This window comes from Psittacula echo (assembly GCF_963264785.1).
Source record: "Psittacula echo genome assembly, chromosome: 2".
Taxonomy (NCBI): domain Eukaryota; kingdom Metazoa; phylum Chordata; class Aves; order Psittaciformes; family Psittacidae; genus Psittacula; species Psittacula echo.
In genome coordinates this window covers 109,394,659-109,417,902 of record NC_137737.1, presented here as the reverse complement: position 1 = coordinate 109,417,902, position 23,244 = coordinate 109,394,659, and the positions used below count along the sequence as shown (strand labels likewise).

At 40.9% G+C, this 23,244-nt stretch overlaps 1 protein-coding gene across 2 annotated transcripts in view; it reads right to left on the bottom strand.

Moving 5' to 3' along the window:
- The window catches only part of DLGAP1 (DLG associated protein 1), a gene marked incomplete at both ends in the record, with an annotated part of 138,962 nt that overhangs the window by 95,324 nt on the left and 20,394 nt on the right, over nucleotides 1-23,244 (bottom strand). For both annotated transcript variants that reach the window (XM_080610083.1, XM_080610084.1), the window contains one exon: nucleotides 474-651. In XM_080610083.1, the coding sequence (XP_080466209.1) occupies nucleotides 474-651 (178 nt within the window). The remainder of the gene's footprint in view (nucleotides 1-473; nucleotides 652-23,244) is intronic.

Below are 23,244 nucleotides of genomic sequence, written 5' to 3'. Positions count from 1 at the left end.
GTACACAATAGCATAAAGAAAGCTCTAAAATGTCTAAAAAAATACTAACAGAATTGTGAAATACAGAATACTACTGACTTAATTTTTCTTTAGCTTGTGAACTGGGTTTTTTGGAGGCATTCCAAAAAAATTGATTTGAGGTATCAGGCACAAGATCCTTAAAAGAACCCTGTTTAAAGACATTGTTGATGAACACCTGCTTTGGATAAAGAAAAATAAAAAATTAGACTGCTCCTTCAAAGAAATTGCATGTTGTGCCACTCATCTATTTGCAAAGGGCAGGTTATGGCATTATCAAATGTTACCCTCTCACAAACAAGACTGTGTGAAAACACTCCTGATTTCTTCAATGCATTATGAAAATGTGTGGCATGGAGTGGCCTGATTCCACTTTAAGCAAAATCGAGTTTCTCCTATTGCAAGGGCTTGGTCAGTGGCTGCTCTTCAGGCCACAATGGGTGCCTGTCACCCACCTGGCTGATGGTGCTCATGGCTCTCATGTAGCTCTCATTGCGGGAGCGGAACTTGGGGGATGTCAGCAGCCCTGCTGGGTCCAGGCTGTCCAGGCTCCTGTTGATGGAGACTTCACTCACTGCTCTCAGGTAACTGTGGCTCCGGATCTGAAGCTTCGGTGAGTGTTCACTGGATATCCTGGGAGATGTGGGGAAGGAGAAAGAAAAAAGATATTTCATGACATCCAAATGGCCTCAGCAGGAGCAAGAGTAACCAGGTATTTTTCACCGGATCAGCAAGACCTGAACAAGTCATCACACAGTCTCTGTATATTTACAAAGTGAGGATAATGTCAGTGCTTTTATTTGGATTGCCACACCTGTTTATTTGGTGGGAGGAAGAGAAAAGGAAGGAAAGGACTTACTTTTTGTAAACCTTGTTTTTGGTAAACTCTGCCTAAGCAGAATGGCAAAATAACTTCCATTTTATTTAGAGACATCTGCATGGAAAAAATTTTACACTGTACTGACAGTAGCAGCAATCAGCTCCAGCAACGCCCCTCGCTGTGTGGGACTTTCAAAATGACAACACTGAAACGACTTCACGTGTTGGTTTTAAAAGAGTAAATGGAGCCATTGAGGCGAGTGCAGTGGAGGAAAGCCCTCTATCCTTACAGAGTTGAATGTAGCAAACACCGAAACAGCTGGGAGGCGGGTAAAGAAAGAAGCCTGATACTAATATTGGTTGAGTGATCCCAAACACATCAGCTGAACATTCACTTCTTGCAATGCAGTTGGTGGGAATGGTAGGGGCTCTATTCCTCTAAGGGGTTATTTCTCTGAGGAAACCTGGTGCTGAACAGACCTGATGGTGCTGTGACTCTGACACCCATGTATGTACCTATCTTATGGGATTGCTTCTTAGGGAGCTTTCAAGGGTGTATGGCCAATAGGGTAGGCAGATTATACACAACATGCAAAATGCACTCATAGAACGTTTTAACCTGGGAAATCACTCCCAGAACTTGGGGCACCTGGTGAGGTTTGACTGCTCTAAAATTTTATTCCTGCCTTAAGCTGTAAGTAGAGAAAATGTAAGCTGGGAAAGTAGCTTTACAAGACTGATGTCAAATTAGAAGTTTAAAAACCACAGTTGTGTTTCTGAAGTGATTACTTTCTCCATCTTTTCAACACAACTGACAGACAAGATGTACAAGTAGTCCCAAACAAACAAACCTCCCCCATAGGTGAAGTGTACAAACTGCAGTACTCCTGCCATATATGCTTAGAGTCAGCTAGCAAAGGTTGTAACGTGTAGAAACAATCCTCCATCTGTGGGATGGTTTATCACCCGAAAATGCTGGCTAGGTGCTGTCTTCATAATCACAGGCATCCTATAAAGATTTGAGTCACAAAAAGTGATCCATGTCATGCCTTTTATGCAACACAATTAATTTTGGGGATATTCCTTTTGAAACAATTAAACAGTGGATAGAACCATAGAATCATAGAATAGTTAGGGTTGGAAAGGACCTTAAGATCATCTAGTTCCAGCCCCCCTGCCATGGGCAGGGACACCTCCCACTAAACCATGCCACCCAAGGCTCTGTCCAACCTGGCCTTGAACACTGCCAGCACTCACAACCTCCCTGGGCGACTCATTCCAGTGCCTCACAACCCTAACAGTAAAGAATTTCTTCCTTATATCCAATCTAAACTTCCCCTGTTTAAGTTTTAACCTGTTGCCCCTTGTCCTGTCACTACAGTCGCTGATGAAGAGTCCATCCCCAGCATCCTTGTAGGCCCCCTTCAGATACTGGAAGGCTGCTATGAGGTCTCCATGCAGCCTTCTCTTCTCCAGGCTGAACAGCCCCAACTTTCTCAGCCTCTCTTCATACGGGAGGTGCTCCAGTCCCCTGATCATCCTCGTGGCCCTCCTCTGGACTTGTTCCAACAGTTCCATGTCCTTTTTATGTTGAGGACACCAGAACTGCACACAATACTCCAAGTGAGGTCTCACAAGAGCAGAGTAGAGGGGCAGGATCACCTCCTTCGACCTGCTAGTCACGCTCCTTTTAATGCAGCCCAGGATACGGCTGGCTTTCTGGGCTGCGAGTGCACACTGAAGCTGGCTCATGTTCATTTTCTCATCGACCAACACCTTCAAGTCCTTCTCTGCAGGGCTGCTCTGAATCTCTTCTCTGCCCAACCTGTAGCTGTGCCTGGGATTGCTCCAACCCAGGTGTAGGACCTTGCACTTGGCATGGTTAAACTTCATAAGGTTGGCATCAGCCCACCTCACAAGTGTGTCGAGGTCCCTCTGGATGGCATCCCTTCCCTCCAGTGTATCAACCGAACCACACAGCTTGGTGTCATCGGCAAACTTGCTGAGGGCGCACTCAATCCCACTGTCCATGTCACCGACAAAGATGTTGAACAAGTATAAACAAGGATAAACAAGTATAAACAAGGATAAAGTATTGAAAGGGTGGTTCTTCAATATATTTAATGAAAATATCCTTAATATTCTCTAAATATTATAAAGCAAAAAGTTAAAATATTAACTAAATTTTCCATTTTAAAATGTAGATCTCACGTAGATGTTTGTTGATATATGAAAGAAAAATCTGTAACCTAATTACAAGCCTAATCTTGGTCCCCTAGTTTTAGCAATACATACACAGCTGACCTGAAAGAAGAGAATTCATTTTATGTCTAATTCCTCAAGCATTTGCAGATATTTTGTATTCAAGTAGCTAATGATGGTAATTAGTATGAGCAATTTCCCAGTGGCATGCACAATTCTGGTAATTGTCAATGTATTTTAGGAGGACAATTCCATTGTGTAATTGCACACCTAAGTAAGTAGTTCAGAAACTGGGTCTGTTTCTGAATGGTACAATATGGTAATAAAATCTAGGCCATCTCTACAATACCAATCATACAATACTCTGGCTGCTAATTATCTGCCTAAAAAAAATATGTAAACTTATGCTGATTACTTGATATTCTTGTCACAAGATGAAGATAGAGCCTTTTCTTGCCATTTTCATTATGTGTACGGTGCAATACTCACAGCAGCCATATTCATACACTCTGACTCCTTATGCCATTTGACTCCACATGACAAAAGTAGGCTTTTAGATATCATTATTAGCAGTGTTTCAAAGAACTCAAAAAAAGGAAGAGGAAGTGATGAAAAAGCGACCATTACTAATGGTTAGCTACAACGTTTTGGTAACTAACATTAACCATGAAACTCTTAGAAAAACCCCACAACTTCTTGTCTGTTGTTGGATAAAAATATACAGAAATAAATAAAAAAGAAGGTAAAATAGAATGAATAATTCAAAAGACATAATGTTTCAGATGCATGCAAGCAACTTCACCACCCTGCAGATCTGTAAACTGACCAGCATTGACTGAAACGCATTTCTTGAATTAATTCAAAATGTATTTTATGAACATGTTCTAAACAGTTTGTTGTCAGTATGTGCCATACAAAATTCACATATGCTTGATAAGCAGCTAGTCAAATACATCACCTGGAGCTTGTTGCTGTTCACTGATTAGCTGAGCTCACAAGGAGAATGCAGCACATCATGAAATTCAGTGCACAGATATTGCCAGACAGAAATTTGCAAGTGCTGAGGCAGGCACGTTTTAAATACTGGAACCAATACAACAAGCTGCAGCTATCCACAGCAGCAAGATTTTGCTGTAGCAGCCAGAGTACAGATCAGATCAGATGCTCTAAGTGTCATAGAAAGCCACCACAAAAGGTATGAAAATTCATTTTCAATATGCATTAGTGCTGCATAACTTTTTCCCAACTCTGGAAACAAGGGCCTCCACCCATGAGGGCAAACGTTTCCCTCTTGTTACAGATGTGGGTGGTCAGCACAGCTGCCTTCTTTTTCTTTTTGTCCCTGCCTGTACAACTGTTCCGCTTGGCACACATCTAGAACCACATTTTACAGGTGGCCCCTTGTCTTAGCCTCCCATCCGTTGTATAAAACCGACTAGGATATTGGCAGCTGTTGGAGGAGGTGGCTCCTTGCTTACTGATTGCTACAATCACTGTTTCACTAGAAGTAATGATGGGGAAAAAAGAAAAAAAGGAAAGAGAGATTTTAAAGCCTAGACAAAGAAACATCTGAAGGTTTGCATTTATACTGCTACTTTTATAGCTGTGTAATAAATCGTCACTGTGTGCTACAGTATACCTCAATGAACAGCTGTAATGCCACTGGAAATTTTTAAAACATTCAGCTTAGGAATAAATCTGACTATGTATGACAGGGAAGAGCTGAATGTCTAATTTATTTTCTCAGAGTTGCTATTACCATTAACCTGTAAATGAAAATATTCTTTTCTTCCTTAAGGGTTAACTACATCTTCATATCCTGCATTACCTAAGCTTTTGTTTGTGCCATCATGATTTCCACAACTAAATACAACAGGGGACTGAGACTTTGAGACAGCTCTTTAGCTAATCCAAAATGATCTGTTAGCTCCACTCACTGCATTGGATACGTTAACTGGCAGAAGGAGGATGCATATTATTAAAGATCTTGAGCGAGCTCCTCAAGCATACTGCATCATTTCTGTGCTGCAGTGCCTGACAGTGTGACATGGGATGAGTACTGTAGGGTAGTCCCGAGCTCAGTGCCAGAGCTCCTTCAGAGAAGCTTATACATAGCTCCTCCTTACTGCTATGATAAAAGAGAGATTTTGTTTGGGATGTATAATGGTTAGTCCCTTGTGGATACACCATGTTTGGTCGAAGCAGCATTCATTGAGCTTGCAGCAGGCATGGGAAGCCAGGTGTGCTTTGAGGCTGGGCTGTCCCCAAAGGTAGCATGCTGCATTCACAAGAGGTGTGTCCCCAAACCAGCTGCACCATCCTTTTTCCCCATATTGCTGCTGCTCTTGTCCCAGGCCTCACCCCAGAGTATGACAGCATAGCCACAACAGCAACACATTGATAATGCATGGGCCTGGAGTAGCATGCTAGATGTGATTCCCAAGAACCACAGGCAAGAGACACGGCAAGACGAGAAGATGAGACCTTTGGGTTTCTGCCACTCTGCGGCCAGTCCGCTCAGGCAGATCCAAGGGAACTTATCAGAAAAGTAGCCACGGCTGAGATGGGTTGGAAAGGATTCTGTCAAGACCCAGCAGAGAAATAAAAGTTCTGCTGGGTAAAGAAAGGCAAGTGCCTCTGATACACACTGTACCTCAGGGCAGTTTGAGGTACCCCTTTAGACCAGACACAATATAAAAAAGTGTTACAGTGAAAAGTAGTCCAAAGACAGTATTGTCTTCTGCAAGTTCAGCATTCAGACTCATAGTACAAAGCCCAGTGTTGTGCCAGATGCGTGCTATGCCCTGCCAACAGAAAATGACAAAGCAGAATAAAGTGAAAGTCCAGAAACATGCCCTGAATATTCCCATGAGCCAGTAGAGGAATGTGCTAAAATTTGCCATCAAACAAACAGGAGGAATCCAACACCACACCACACCCAACTCAAACCCAAGACAAAATAAACCTCAAAACCACCACTGTTGCTAAATATTTCAGCTCTCACTTCAGTAGCCTACAACGGACAGCTTAGTTCCCTGGGGCTTAATTATCCTTGGCTGAATGCCCCACCTTCGGCGTGGCTGGTGGGCACATCCAATGCACATTTCTGTGCTTAATTTTACTTGCATTTTCATGTTGCTAGAAGCCAGCACAGTCTGACACAAGGCAAACACTGAAGGACATCAGGGAGGAGCACATATAGAACAAAGTCATTCAAGTGCATCTGTCTGATCCTCGTCATGATATGGGTCACCAGGCTTGAGTAATTTGATCATGCTGGCACATGCTTTTTCAGTGCAATGAACATAAAGCTGTCACGCTACTGACAGAGACAAGGGCAGCACATTGACAGTTTTGAGCATTCTTCCCACTCATTAGGGATTTTTCTGGGTTTTGAAGATCTCCTTTTCTGGTTTTGTTTACAATCAAGTGAACTTCCTCATGGGGTTTTCCTATCTTAAAGCTAAAATTAAAGCTAAAAAACCCCCCCCAAAAAACCTCTCTTCAAGTCCTTAATGTGTTGCTAGAGTCGAGTTGGAGAAAGAAATATCTAAAACTTGCAGATAGCCAGAAAAAGCTCAACTTCTGAAGAGCAATTAATTATTATAATAATATAATAATCATTAAAAAATTGACATTTGCTTCCTTTTGCATTGTAAAAGGTACAATTATCAGACTATAAATTGTCTTCACTGCACAGACCAGCCAAGACACACAACAAAACTGTACGGGGCATGCCTGTGTCACAGGGTTTGTCATGCAGTGAGAAGAGGCAGTACGGTGTATATATTCTGGTAGGGCTGCAGAGGAAAGCACTTAAAAAAATATATAAATCCAGAAGCCTACACAGTTTGGTGCCATGCAGCTCTCTAACGTGTCTATCTCCAGCTGTTGTGGGCTTTTTGAGTAAGCACAATGTGTCCTGCCACAAAGCTCCTGTTAGTTTGATAGAGGGCAGCAGTAACGGGTTTAAAGTTTCCAGCAGCAAATGCTTCAAAAAATCCCACTGCCTTTTAAAACTGTCCATGTCTGGCTACTGCGAGCTTCAGAATCTGCCATGAAACCTCCTCTTCGTGATTTTATTCCAAACCTGCTTTCCTCTTGAGGGACACAGAAGCTTGGAGTTGATTGTTTTCTTTTTCTTTTTTTTTTATTTATTTCCTTTGGGCTGTGAAGGTGTTGAGCTTATATGACCCAGTTGTAAGAGCAATCTTTAGTTGTTAAAGTGTTAGCAAAGATGACTACTGCATAAAACCCAACATATACACTAAAACAAAGCCTCCCCTTTATCTCAAAGATCCCCTCAGGTGCTGTGCATAATCAAAACCCATAGGCTAATGAACTGAAGGAACATTTCCCTTGCCCCTGACATGCTACGTCTTCTACCTGCTTTCTAGACACGGTGAAAGAGCAGAGTACAGTATGGAAGGGGCACAGAATGCAATATGAAATTGAGTTGGTAAGAGAAACAGATGGGAGATGATGCAGACAGACATTATACAATTCTCTTTAGTCAGAAATCTGGTCTACATGCTGGTGCTCATTCCTATGTGGGGGTGTGTGTGTGGGGAATAGTTGTGAGCACTCTTCTATTCCACCCTGGAGAGTGAAAAGAGATGCTGAAACGTAGAAGCAGTTCAACCCAGATGAACCAGCTCAACCTAGTGATGCCAGGTAAGCTGTTTCTGTAGAAAACCACATATTGTTTGTTTACGCTAGAAGAGAAATCCATCCTTTCTTGTCACACCTAGCAGAGTAAGACATAACACTGTCGAGAGCGCCCAGCTTGAGAAGAGTAGCTTTCCTTTCAGAAGACCCTCTGAAGAAAATTGTGGGCCTTAATGTCCCCCCTCCCTATTGCCAATTCTACTGAGTACATACTCAAATGGGCTTTTGCAGGTCCTTGCTGAGGAAAACATGTCTGAACCTAGACCAAATGTGTGACACAAGGTTCTTGCCTTTTTCAGCACAAGTCTCCTTTGTGCTGGCACTAATAATCCCAGGAACAAGTGGTGCTCACCAGCAGAGAAATATATTTACCTAAGCTGGAGGAGCTTTTGCCTCAAATCAGGTATAGCACTATAAACACTGCCTGAGGGTCTGAGCAGGTTGCCCATGCCTGCAGTCCTGCTGGAGCCTTTTGGCCCCTGCTGGGGTTAGGATGAATCCTTTGCTGGTCCCCCTATTAACACCCTCCACCACGGCTTTGATGAACTCTCTTTGCCAGCACAAAAGTCAAACCCTCCTTCCTGCAGAAGGCACTCCTTCACAGCTATCCTTGGCATGGCCAGGCGCACCCACCAGATCACACATCACTTTATGTTCTTGGTTACTTCAGTGCCACTTCTCCCCATTAATGAGATTCAAAAGTAATCCACAGTCTGCTCAGATGAAACTCTTACTTTAGTAATCCAAACATTTTGGTGTGCCAGCCAACTGTATGTGTTTGAGGGCAAGCCCCCTGAGAAGGAGGGAAGGAGATGCCTCCAGGTCTGCTCAGGCACAGGGACTGCTTCACCACCACTTCCAGTTGCTGCTATTGTAACAAGTGAATCAAATCACACTGCATTTTCCTCCTCTCAGGTCTCTGGCTACACACTCAAAACATCCTCTTGCACACCTGCAGATCTGCACTTCCTGATGCATTTATGGTGAGAACTTCGAGTCTCAGTCTATGTACTAATATGAGCTTAGTCCTACTCAGAATATTGACATTAGGGTATCTGGCATCAAGATATTCCCCATTGCCGTCCTTATGCGATTCTACTAAAAAATCACAGTCCAACAAGCTCAGACCTCACCTGCTTGATTTAATTTTCAGGTCTACCTCATTCATACATTAAAAGTTTGATTAATTCTGCCAGTGGGAAGAACCAAGAATCACAGCTCTCTGCCAAACTGCAGGAGGAAAGCAGTTACTTTTCAGGAATGTCACCTGGCCATGTGCTGAGCTGGCTGCACAACCAGCCCTCCCTGCTTAGCGCCGCGATTTATGCAGGAGCTCTGGCTTGCTCCCGGGAGTGGGAGGATAGCACTCTAGCTCAGCTAAACGGCATCTTCCGGGCAGGCTTCCCATAACTTAAGGTCCTTCTGTGCTATTCCAAGTTACAATATTGGGCAGTATTTATCTACAAATCATGTTTTCTAGGTAAATACTAAACCCATATTTGCTGTTTAATGTCACTGCAGTGTTTATTTAAGAGTAATTTTTCCTGACAATTCGCCATCTGTGTTCAGTGATCAGTGTCCTCAGCTCCACATGGAACTGAAACCAGGTGATGGTCACTCATACTGCATGGCCATGAGCCTGCAATCCTGCCATGTGCCTGTTTCTAAGTCACCTGGTTCAGAAAGACATTTCCAGCCCTCCAGGCTACATCTATATAAGCATCTCACAGTGAGATTAGGAACGCATCTTAGGTTTTGCAAGTCAACACCATTACTCCAAAACCTTCAAATAGATAAGCAGCCACCTGCATTTCCCAAAAATGACTTTTACGTATGCAGCATTTTTTCACTTCCTATTCAGTCTTCTACCATTTCAAAAATTTCAGTTACCTACTTAAAAAAAAAGCAGATTCAACATCTGCAAAGATGTTCAGCACAAACCAAACTACTGCAGAAACTCTGAAAAGCAAGTACATTTTAAAGCAATGAGGAGGGAACGCTAGTAACTCTGCTAGGCAGAAGGGAAAAATACCATATTCAACTAAGCTAAAGGGGCTGAGCTCATGTTTTTATATCTCTGAGTAACAGCACTGACTCCAAATGAATGTTTGAAAAAGCGAGAGTCAATACATTGGTACCTGACAAATACTGTGAATATTCCCTCATCCACTGTGGGCAAACATTATTTCTTGATAACACCTGCAAATTGTTGACCTGGACTGTAATACATGCGGATAGTGACTGCAGATTTTCTTTCCTCTCTTCTGATGGGTTCATTTTGAAACATCATCTGTGCACTCTTACTAAGTGGCTATTTCAGTATTCTCTATTTCAGCTGGTTTATATTTGAAGACTGCTAAGCAGTTTAAAATCCCTGAAGAGAAGATTGCCTTTTCTTCTAGTCTAAGCAAGTACTTCTAACTTTCTACATTTTGTTTTCCTGTGGACATCTGGGAACTGGTGATTTGCAATGGGATCCAGCTCCTCCTGCTGGCACAGAGGGTTGAGAGGGGGGTGATAAGACAGAGTAATGACCTCCTGGATAACTCTACAGCCAGCTTCTCAAGCTGTGTCTGAGAGCTTGGAGCTCAGATACGACTTGCAGCTGTCTCTTCCTGATAAAAAAAGAAAGATTCTGGGGGAAACTATTCAACTGGGATTTATCACTGACTAAGATAAAACCCTGAAACTTCTCCTGTGCTACCAAAGAAGTTGGGAATAATTTCTTTTTCCTACATTTTTATTTAAAGTAATATCTAGAATATAAGTAAATTGAAAAATAATGGTGTGCAGTAGGGTTTCTGGCAAATTTTTTACTGATTCTCTGGGCAGTAGTCTGCTGCTCTGGGGGAGTTTCTCTTTTATCACTGATCTTGCACAGCAAAAATGTTACCCAGAGATAGGAAGACATTCCCGCCATGTAACTTTACGAGAGTTATTCCTCAGAAAAAAAGGAGCTGCTACCACTTTCCCTTTAGCTGCTTTTACATCAAAGGGAATCCTTAAAACAAGCCCAGTTAATTCACAAAACCTAGTTATCCGTGTGTATTTTCTTGTTCTGTCATTCCACTCCAAAGTCTTTCCAGTCTTATTTTCTCTCCTGTACTGAGACACAGCATGAAGTGATAACCTGTTATTTCAGGTGTATATATATATATATGTATTATGATATGGGCAAGTTGGCTTGTCAATGCTTTTATAAACAGGGCAAAAGCACTAAATACCTTAAGGTGGAAGTCTGCACTTGATTTCCATTGTGAAAACTTTTCTGATACATACAAGTTTGTGCAGAAGATGTAAAAGTATGCTTAAAACACACTTTTTAGATTTTTTTTTTTCCTTTCTTAAAAACAGATTCATTCTGTGTTATAGGCTGTCACTGGGCCTAACTTGTACAGAATGAATCCTGATAAAGCAGAACTAATTATATTTTGGAGTATGAGAGAATAAAGAAAAACATTTCTTAAGAACCCTGGATAATAATACAAAATCCTGCTGGGGACTAAAAGGGAAGTTTTATTGCAATTATTTTAAATAGGTAACTTTTAATCCCATGGAACAGAAATACCCTGAAACATTTATTTGGGTCTGGGAGTAAGGGAATGGACAACCAGCTGACATGCCATTCATCATGCTGTTAGTTTCAAGTGCAATGATTCAGATGGAGACAATGAGAATGTAAAAAGATTTCTGAAGAGTAGGTACTCTTCAGGGCTGAGGATCTTCAAATAGGCTGTGCACCTCATTTTAAAGGAAGAGAGCTTTAACTCCTGAAGATTTTCCAAGTATTTGTTTGAACTTCATTATCATACTCAGAATTAAAACATGTGGTTTACGGAACTGGGACACTGCTCTTGTCCAGTGAAAATTAAAGCAAAAAAAAACCAAACCAACCATCAAGGTCAGATAAAAAAGATAAAATGCCCAAATGTCTGTGTTTGCATATTGAAAGGAATAAAGCTAGTTCCTTATAGAAGGCTGATTAATAGTGTGCTATCTAGCCCATATAAATCACAAAACCACCAACCACTTGTGAATGAATTAAGAAAACCTCCTCTCCTTTTCAGAATATAAGTACAGCATACATGGTGAAGCTGAAAATGGCTTTCTGTCTTACTGGGAAAATCAAAATATCTGGATATCCATGGTTTTGCTTAACACACCATAACAGGGAAAGAAAAAAAAAATAAAAATAAGCTTTAAGTTTCTACCTGGCATTTAAAACCACAGGAAACGGACTGTGGCTCATGGGTTTGGATTTCATTGTTGACAGAAATTTGCTGTGTGACCTATAGAAGTCATATAAACTCTCAGGCTCAGAAAACATGTATGTTAATACTTCTCTACAGCACAGCTCGGGTAGTTTTGTGGTGCTGAATTCAAGTTAGCAGACATGACTGAGGTTCTTTGATGGAAAATAACGTATTTTCATTATATTATTGGAGGCAAAGGTGACAGGATGACTGAAATAATAAACTTTATCCCCAGGGACAGTTATAGCACATAAAGCGCAATAGCTGGTTAATAAAGACTAATGAATGTTTGGTGTGATGATCAAAAGGCACTTCAGAAGAAATGCATTATTCGATTAAAACCATTATTGACTATGGATGGAGATTTACGATACCATCTCAAGTCAATGGTTTTACTGAGGTAAGACAGAACTCCCTGAAAAGATCTCCAGCCTAATAAAACTTCAGTGAGCTATGGAAAGGTTTAATGCCTAAATGTCAATTTTAAGCATAATGAAACCTATATTACTTTCTTGAGCCTCACAGCATTTACTGGGGGGGAAAGGGCCTGCAGTTTTGCCCTGAAGTTACGTAATTTAATTGTTTTGTATGAGTAAGTACCCTCTTCCTTAGATGACCTTTTCCTTAAATGGCTGTTGTACTCATATATATATACTGGCTATTTTGTTGCTCAGATTTTTTTACTGCTCAGATTTTTTGTCACCTTGATTAGGAAAACAGCAACATTATGATAATCTATTAATCTACTTCTTATTGTCATGTATTGTACATGACTAGGCAAACTAAGCTGTCTCAAATTCATCACTTTTTCAGTTTAGCACACACATCAGAGATCAGCTGTGATATATTACCTGGATTTGTTGTAATGTATGATGAGGAAGCACAGAAGCAAAACAGAAATGAGGCAACCTTCTTTACATGACAGCTACCGGGAATCATGTAATATAATGTACAGAAGAGACTGGGAAAGCTTGAGAACACTCTAGGGAGGTGGCCTTGAAAAACTGGAAGGCTGGTCACATAGAATCATAACATAGTCACTTATGTGTACAGAGAGGCACCAGGGATTACCAAGCAGGCAGGAGGTGAAGGATGCTGGAGGATGCTAACCTGATAAGAGTAAGTTTCTAGTAGCTAAACTAATGGAATAATTCCTTGAGATGTTAATAAAGAGCTCCATTTATTCTCACTGGAGCCAACCAGCCACTAGAGGGAGGAATAATCTAGTGGTTCCAATCACTGCTATTTATTATGCATCTGCAATGCATTATGTTTTTCCCAAAGCTCATCTCATGAGGCTTGCAAAACCTTTTCAGTTAAAGGAAAAAACCCTTGAGTTTTCACAGTTGGCAAAGAATGCACACAAGCACAAAGTACAAGGACTCAAAAAAAGGTGCTGCACTCCTATTGTATGTTAGAATATATTCTGATCTGTACAGCCCAGATGAATTATGGACCTGATTTCCAATTAATCAGCATTCATAAGGCAATTTTCTTTCACAGCATTCAGCATAACTTTACAAAAATTGTAGGATTTACAGCTTTTTTATGTGCTTTAAATGAACGAAAGTATTTTTCTTGGTGACTAGAAAGGGCAGGTCAGCACTTTGGTGTTGAAGAAGGAATTCTTCTGTACAGAAACTAGTAACATGCTTAAAATGTTACTTCTATATTCTTTAAGAATAAAGCTATTTGAAAGTAGAAAGCAAGGAAAACCCCAAAACAATAATACACTCAATGGCTGCATTACTATGCTCTTTTCACCATGGATAACTATACTAACTATCCATTTATAGCAGGAAAGAAGTAATTTGGGTAAGTGAAGGCAGCTTTTTGTGTGTACAGCTATTCACTACTCACTGAGGAGAAGATTTTCAGTAACAGGAAAATGCTAAATAAAATTAAAAAGTTGTTTTTATCTGAAGATAAGCAAGTAGCTAATTAGGTAATTGCTAGATGTTTAGCAGGTCAGATCTTGAAGTTTTGCTGAGGGTCTATCAATCATCATAGAATCACAGAATGGTATGGGCTGGAAGGGACCTTAAATTGATTGGAAATTCTGAGTCATGTTTCTTCCTTCAACAAATTCTGCTTGAGTTAACAGGCCCCATACTGCCCTTCCAAACAGGAAGAAACCAAGCTTAAACTCAGCAGAAGAAAATGGATCGATATGCTTCACAAAAAGAGTGTGGAAAGGTCATGAATAACCTCTGTTGTGAGTATACTAAGGACTTGGGATATAAGTAGAAAACCGCTCCTCCACTAGGTCTTGAAGGTTTTACTGTCCCTGGCAGCACCATGCTTTTAATGGGTGACTAGGCTGCCATCAGTACAGGACCACAGGTGCTGCTGTCTACCCTCCCCAAAGGAGAGAAATAAGGAGACAATAACAGAAAAATGTTTCTTGCAGCCCTCCAAGTGGCTTTTCATCAAAAAATTCACAGGTTTTCCAAGAATAGGCATGCACAGAGCATACAGTGGGAACTCCCTCACTCAACCAAACTGTGATTTTCAGTGTGTGGTGTGTTTGCTTCTCTGTGCAGCACATATCACAGCAGCTCAGGCTCTGAGATGTATTAAAATATATTTTCCTAGCTCTGAAGTCCCTCCCTAAGGGGGGAAAAAAAAAGCATTTTGAGATTCCTTCTGCTATAGTGTGAAGGGTAACAAATACAAAGAAAATTTATAGAGATGTGAGTGGGAAGCCATGCGTTAGCGTATGTAGGCAGGTCACAGAGGGAAGAGGGGATGTAGGAACAGCTGAAGGGAAGCATGCCTATCTATCATTTACCCCCTGTGAAAGTATCTGAACTACCTCTAGGACATATGTTAGCAATGGGTGTGGGCTGCATGGCAGTAAGAGAGGGGGAGATGTGTCAAGTTATGATATATCATACCTATGGATTTCAACAGACACAGCAAAATGCAACATGAGTTACTGTTACTCCTAGGAGTAGTACACTTCCCTGCAGGCTTTCACACATGACAGGGTGAGCAAATACATATAGCAGGTGGAAAGAGAGAAGAGAGTATCCCGGCAGCAGGATGCATGTGGGAAGCACAGTTGAGGAGGAACTACAGGAACCGACCCTTTTATCCCTGGCTGAGGTCTAGCAAGCCTCTGAAGCATTTCATCCAGCATGGAAGTATGAGGATGATTTAACTTCTTCCCCACACTGTGCCTTGCTGCTCATGCAGTACAGTGGGGCTCTTCCCAGGCATCTCAATGAGCACCAGGAAATGCTGCTGCAAGCCTTGCTTCAGGAGTACAAAGCACGAGCTAAAAGCAAGGGGTCAGTGGCTAATGATGATGGTATAAGCATTTCTGCAACCTCTTTAGAAGGCTCAAGGATTGCTGCACTAACTGTAATCAATCAATCCTCGTGACATTCTGATGTGCAGGAGGTGAGCATTATAATCCCTTTTTACCCAGAACTGGAGGCACACCATTAGCTGTGACTGGTAAGGGGCCAGGCAGGGAGCAGCAGTTGTGGGGTGCTCAGCACTCCTTCCTTGGGACCTCCTCCCGAGGCCACTGCCTACCTGCCATGGGGGCACAGCATGTAGGTGTGGGGGCCAGATCCCCCCCCTCCCCCTGCTTCCCCCTGCTACAAAAAAGGGGCAGCACAGCTGATGGCTTTGCAATTCAGTCCTTCATTTTAATTGCTTGACTGATCCTCCTCCTCCCTATGGGAACAACACAAGCCAGGCACTCATTCCAGGTGCACCTCTTTATGCTCTTTTTAGACCTGAGAAACACAGAGCAGCCAAATCATACCTTAGAGTGCTCCTGAACTGTAATTAACCTCAGTATATCATTTTATGGAAGAGAAAGCTGTTAAATTTGTCTGAATTCAAAAGAACTTGGAAGAACAGTGGCAAGATAATGTTTTTAACAAGCAGCTTGATTAATTCATGGCAGAGGTTATCATCCCATTGCGCTGGGTAGAAGGCCGACATTTAAAACTTAGTATGTACTTTGTCAGGGGGGGAAAAAACTTCCACAGCTCAGATTTTAAACGCTACACTTGAGACTTGTAAACAACCCACTGCAGAATCCACTGGTGAGGACCCAGATCCCAATTGCATAGTATTCCCAAGGACTTTAAGAGAAACCGTTTACAATCATTTTTCTCTGCCTTATTCCCACTAAGTCTTATGCCTTAGGGAAAAACCCCAGTGTTGATTTCAGGTAGAGTGCATACCTCCCCATGGAGTGGAATGCCCTCCCAATGGCTATATCAGGCCTGTATTGGGTGCAGTGTGTAATCCAGGGAGCAAGGCAGGCGATTTACATTAACCTCAGATCTAAACTGGATCAGATCTAAACTTCCCATTCTGGCTGGCTTCGGTGCTGCCCATGGTAGAAATACTGAGGGAGTAATGGTGAAATATAATATAGCATGATAAAAACTGTAAGATTCAACTCAGAAGCAAGCTTTTACCTTGCTGGGTTTGGGGTTTTTTGTGGATACAAAAGAGACTAATTTTACTTTTCTTCTCTAGAAATATAAATATTCTATTTATGAGAAGGGATTATGTATTTTTTAATATTGAAAATATTGTAAAACAGGCTTGCAAATGATCAAGATGTTCTAAAATCCATGTTTTAATTATTACTTTACATGTCCATTTTACTTTAAAAATATTCCTTAGAAATAAGGATTCTTTATGTATTGACTATTATGTACATCATTTAAAGGAGGTACATGAAATAAAACATAATCTAAAAACATATTCAAAAGATGAAGAATCTGTGTGGCATCAATGTCAAGCTACAGCTCTAGTTTTAGACACAGGTGTTCAGGTGATTCATCATTTGTATGAACGTCAAATGGATTATTTTATTATTCTTTGAGCTGTTGCCCTTAAGGGAACTAGTAACATTAAATAACAAGCTATCATTATATGGACATACTGATTCTGAGAACAGGGGAAGGAAATATAGTCATAACATGCAATTTCAATAGAAAATGAGGGCTTGTCAATCTTCTGCCAGAGGCAAAACATTCAGGCAGATACTGCAGTCATCACACAGATATAATGAATCTGATTAACTTCCCTGGAGAAGGGGCAATTAGAGCTGATAGTATAAAGCCACTTTGGGGTGCATGCATGTTTGCACAGGGAGCAGTGCACAAAGGCTGCATGACCACTGGTTGATGGCAAGGGCACCTTGGCTGCCAGGCTGTGATTGTGAGCCACCCCAGCAACTCCTGTTGAGAGAACTGGAACAGGGAGCACACTCAGTTGCCCACAGAATCACTCCAAAAATAGCTCGAAGCATGACTGGGTGCAACTAACCATTACATGTACAGTGGTGACAATGAAGAACCAAAACGAAGGAAGGCATAGCCATTTTCCAATACAAGCTGCATGCCTCCCCCCTGAGAAAAGAGAAGTATCCAGGAGCAACAGAGCAGCTCTAGCTAGGAGTAGGAACTGTGGGATAAAAGAACTCTGAAAGACTCACAAGGATGAAATTAGTAACACGACTAGTGGAAAATGTTAATAATTATATCACCACTGATGAAAATCTTAAGAGTGTGTTAGGATCAGAGCTATAATAAATGAAAGCAGACGGTAATGCTACATACTCATTATTTTCAGAGGTGTGAAATTCATTGAAAAAGGAAATAACATAAGCACTAGGGAGGTGGAAATATACAAATAGTTGATAGTCAGAAGGTCATTCTATCACTTTCGCAAATCTTGGCCCTTTTAATGGAGAAATGATGTCTAGCTAAGCACTGAGGATTATTTGGGACACACAAGAAGGATGTGGACCTGCTTGAGTGAGTCCAGAGGAGGGACATGAAGATGATTGGAGACTGGAGCACCTCTTTTATGAAGACAGTCTGAGAGCTGGGCTTGCTCAGCCTGGAGCAAAAAAGGCTCCAGGGAGACCTGGCTTTAAAGTGAGAGAGGGTAGATTTAGATTAGATATTAGGAAGAAATTCTTCACTGTGAGGATGGTGAGACACTGGAACAGGTTGCCCAGAGAAGCTGTGGACGCCTCATCCCTGGAAGTGCTCAAGGCCAGGTTGGACGGGGCTTTGAGTAACCTGGTCTAGTGGAAGGTGTCCCTGTCCATGGCAGTGGCTTGGAACTACATGAATTTAAGGTCTCTCCCAACCCAAGACATTCTATGATTCTCTGATTACTGATTAATATTAAGGAATCACTTAAAGAAAGAAAAAGAGAGAGAGAAGAGAAACGGACAACAGAAATAGTGACATCATGCTGACATTCATACCAGCCACTGTCAGTCTAACACCTTGTTTGAACAAGGCATCATCCACTCTCTCTCAATTCACATTTTTTCCATCACAGGTAACCAGCAATTAATTTCTACCCCAAATAAAATGATCTCTAAGGGAGAGGGGGAAGGGGTGGGCGCGGGGGAAGTAGTAATAGACAGAGAGTGACTGCTCTGCCAGAAATGACATTCTACCCAACAGTAAATGCCTGAACAACTGCAGTGGCACAGCCTGACTCACTAGCATTTCAAACAACTCTGAGCAACAAATCTCTGCCAAAGCCCTGTTGTCTCACAGCTCTTACAGGCACATGACTGAGATGAGTCCAACAGATCCTGCAGCAGTCTGAAATCCACAGCTAGACATTTAGATTGGACCCTATTGACTAGACAGTGCCAACGTTTCTGCGATTCAAACATCTTTGACTGCAACTTCACAAGGATGGTTGAATGACATGTTGGCTGCATCCCACTAGAATAATGAAAAGAGACCTTTTCAAAGTCAGAAACTGCCCCCCTCCCCCAATCCATCTTTTATAAATGTAATTTCTATTACTGCTATAAACATAAATATTATGAGATGAAGTCATGACTCAGCTGGTGTCGTCATTGACACCATTTCACCCAGAGTGGTTGTAAGCTTTCTGCATTTTTTATGTATCCTAGATTTTGAGATTTATGCAAAGTTCAGAACCAAATTGTTTCTCTAATGTGATAAAAACCAAGTAGCAGTTTTAAGTTTTGTAAAAGAGTAAAAGTGCTAAATTATGTAAGAACCATGCATTCTAGTACATTTTCCAATTTTTGTTATGCAGGCAGTAATAAATATTGATTATTACAAGGAAGATTTTTAATAAATGTCAATACTATGCCTATTTAGGTTTGATACAGTAAGAAATAATAACTGAACATTTTTAGGACTAGCTCAAGGAGGACTACCTTCCAAAAGAAGTTTTTCAAGGTTTCCTTTCAAGTGTAATGAAGGCTTAGCAAAGATTTGCAATAGCCATTGTCAGATATGAAACAGGAGATTTATATACTAGTCCTGAAAGATCCAGAGCTTGTCTTCAGCATGATACATCACTGTCACAGTGCGGAGCTGCATAGACACAACTCAAGCATGGCTGCCATCCCAACGACACCTAAAAAAAGGAAGGATTTGGGTGCTCTGTATGTGGCTGCTGGCATTTGGGGATGACAAAACCAGTTACTGCTCTCTGCAGCTCCTAGGCTTGCTGCAGGGCAGCCAGGGCAGAGGCTGGTCAGGCAGCACAGCCCTTTTGAAGGGGAATGGGAAATTGCCATGCAACTCAGCTAGAGATGCAACCACAGAAATGTCTCACAGGAACTCAGTAGCTGCAGCAAAGGTGCTTTAAGCCAAAATATTTTTTTTTTTCACACCAGCAAATAACACAAGCAATTGTATGATACTTCTCTTATCTTTGTGGTATACAATGAACAAGCAAACAGGCACAACGTAAAAAAGTCTTTAAGGATTTTCCCTAGTTTCTGCCTTCCTGAACAGATTCTTGACTTCTTTAGAAGAGAGGAGATTTTAAGAAGTCAGGTCTGATTGGATGAAGTTCCATCCATGTGTGTTACTGGGAACAGAGTGGTATTTGATAGTGGCCTACTTCAGCACCTCTGCTACCAGGGGCCTTACACTTCATTTGTTTCCCCCTGCCCCTAACCTTTATCTCATACTGCAGCCAAGCCAGCAGAGAGTTACTAAAATAAGTTGAAAGTCAGTCCATCTTAGCAGTAATATGGACACAAGAAAATGCAAGAAAATAATGACTGTGCATCAACATGACTTAGATATTGAAAGTATCTTTTTGTAAGGACAGAACAATTACTCACTTTCATGTCTCTCTCTCTCCACTTTAACATGATATAAATTAACAGAAGATCCCAAAGCATGTCTACAGAAAGTGTCCTGTAATTCACATTAAAACTAAAGCAAAATATGATTTTTTTTTCATTTTTAATCTAACAGGGATCCAGCATTTCACAGTGAAAGCATACTGCACTTCTAGCTGATCAGCACAGAAAATTGCTGTGAATAATGAACTTAATTATTGTTGCCTGTTTGCTTGTCTTGTTATGTTGGACATTAAGGACTCCAGACTGAATTTTGTGCAAATGCACATCTCTTTTTATGCTCGTGAATTTTCTGCATGGCAGATTTAATACATCAACTGAGCTTCCCTTAGCAAACTAAACTAGATAGTACAAGATCACATACCAAGTGTCAAGCATGGTATTGCTGGCAGAAGCCAGAACATAATTTCAAAATGCTAGCAATGAAATAACATTTAAAATACATGAAAGAACTGTGCAGCAGTGCTGTGGGTGGGATATCTATAGTTACTATTCAACATTAGGCCTTCAGGAATAATTTGGTCCTGACGAGAATTTTATTTTTGTATTTAAAAAATAAGTTAAGAAAAGGAAGCAAGAACAGTGATAGTGGGTATTTTTAATAGCCGGAGAAAGACAGAGAATCATAAAAAATAGGTCCGGAGGGGTCTTTATGAGGTCATTTGTTCCCTCCTCCTACCCTAAAGCAGGATCAGCAATACCTAAATTTGTCCTGACAGACGTTTTCTACTCTTTTCTTGAAAATGTCCGGTGAAGTGATTTCTCTTGGCAACCCACTCCCACGCGTAACTATCATTATCATTAGGAAATTTTTCCTAACATATAGACTGAGTATGTCCTTGCAGTCTAAGGTGGTATTTCTTCTCCTATCCCCACTGGATATTATTAACCTCCTTTCTGAGGCAGCCTTTTAAGTAGGTAGGCAGAAGTAGGGCTAAAAAGAAACAAGACCAGTTTTGCACACAGGCATGCAGGTTGGCTGTGTAAAAACTATACCCTGAAAGAGATGGCTGAAAACCACATCTTGGTTCAGTGATTGTAATTGTTTCTTCAAGCAAACCCTGGAAGTGCCCCTTACAGCAATAAACCTTGCTTTTTAAATCAGACAATGAGATGGACTTGAATTCACTGAAGTAATTTGCTCAAAAATGAATACAGGTTTAGAGAATTTTACCGAAAGAAGTTAAAAAGTTAGAAATCCTCCCTTTAATCTGTAGCTATGTTTAACTTTAAGCTAGATCTTATGCAAAGTTGGGGCAGATGACTAAATACAGGGCAAGGGGTCATGCATCTAGTGATTTCGGGAAGTCAGCCAATAATCTAAATGAGGTTGCAGCTTTTTGTTAACAAACTATCAACGTCCAAAACTCTCCTCCAGTACTACCAAAGAATCACACTTCGACTAGCAAAGTTAAAGTTTTTTTTTTTGGCTGATGTTTTTTCATGTGTAAGTTAATTGTAACAGTTTTATTGCATTAAATTTCAGTACGTTAAAGTACAAGTGAGGCAACAACAGTAGTATAGGTCACATGTCACAACACAATTCTGACTTCTTATCTTAGAGAAACAAGAAATAATATTATTTACACAAATGTGACAATAGCAGCATAACAGGGCATAAGGGCACATGGAGCTAGGTGTGGACTGACAAAGGGTAAATTTTATGATAGGATAAGCAATGTCTGCTAGCAGTGAGACTAATAGCTCAGGCATCTCAATTTCACTGCAAGACAAACAGGTGAGAATCATTCTATTCTATGATTCTATCACAGAAGTAGAGAGGAAGGGTGCTTGTCCAACCTACGTACTATGCAGTGAACTGGAAGAATGCTTTTTCTCCACAGAGGGTTGTGCAGTGAGATAAGTGAGTTCATTTCTGTGCTGCAAAGTATACATACCTTTGCGTGAGGGGACACAAAGCCCAGAAGAGAAGCTGCAATGGGGCACAAGCTTTCTCACATAACCATCAGTGACATTAAGCATTAACTGACTCAACATGCTTTATATATCCATCATTGGAAAGTTGCAACTGTTTTGAAAGCCCCAAGATCTAACTTCCTTTAATAAATCAATATCCTCTGCTCCTTAAGTATCATGCACACAAAACAGATGTCAGCTGCCATAAAGAAACCATTGGCTCCGGATTTATGACCACCTACTACCTCAAAATAAATGTATTTTTTATTGTCTTGCCTTTCAAATTTTCTTCTGACTTACAACTTATTCACTGAACTTAATCATACCTGACATATGAGCCTGAAAAGTGAGAAACCTGTCCAACAGTTTCTCCCTAGCTTTCAGAGAGAAGAGAGAAGGGATTAGACTAATATATAGCTAAATAATATATCACGCATCGGTGACTGCAGGCTGGGAAAGTTACCACCCAAGCCAACAGTTGTTCCAGAATACTATTCCTCCATCTGCACGTCCAAAGCTCAGGGTGATGTTCCAGTCTCTTTCAGAGGAAATTCAAAAATCTCACTCTTCAAGCAAACAAAAAAAAAACCACCTAAGGAAAATGGAAACAATCGTTTCAGCAGCTAAAGATTTGATGAAAATGAAAGAGACTTTAACATGAAACAGGGAAACACTGTACTGGAAATATACTGTAAAACACAAATAAAAGATTAATCAATCTTATTGCTTTTGTACTAATTAGGAAAATCATTGTTCTCTAATTGGAAGTCACTCAACAAGAAAAAGAAATTATCAAACTTCCCTGCATGTGTCTAAAAATATTCACCAGAAGGAAGATGAGGTATTGCATCACCTTGTATCTTCCCTCTCCCTTCCCCCATCTGTGATCTGGGCCAGTGAAGTTAATGGGACATTTTCATTAATTTTAGCAGAATGAGGACAAAAAAGTATGCTTTTGTTTAAGTGACACCTTTTTTCTGGAGATCTTTTGGAGCATGTTTTCGTAATACAGAAAAACCTTAAAGTAAATAGGACCTCATTCCTAAGACCAGGATGGCTTTCATACCTAAGGATGTATGCTAGTGCACTGTAAGGACATCAGCCTCAGTTTGCTCAAATGTCAGAAGAGTCTAGCCAGTCTGTGAGGCTACAATTTTCCTTACATCCCTTATCATTTACTTCAGTGCAGATATTTCCCAAGAATAATATTTCAGAAAAGCTGAGAGA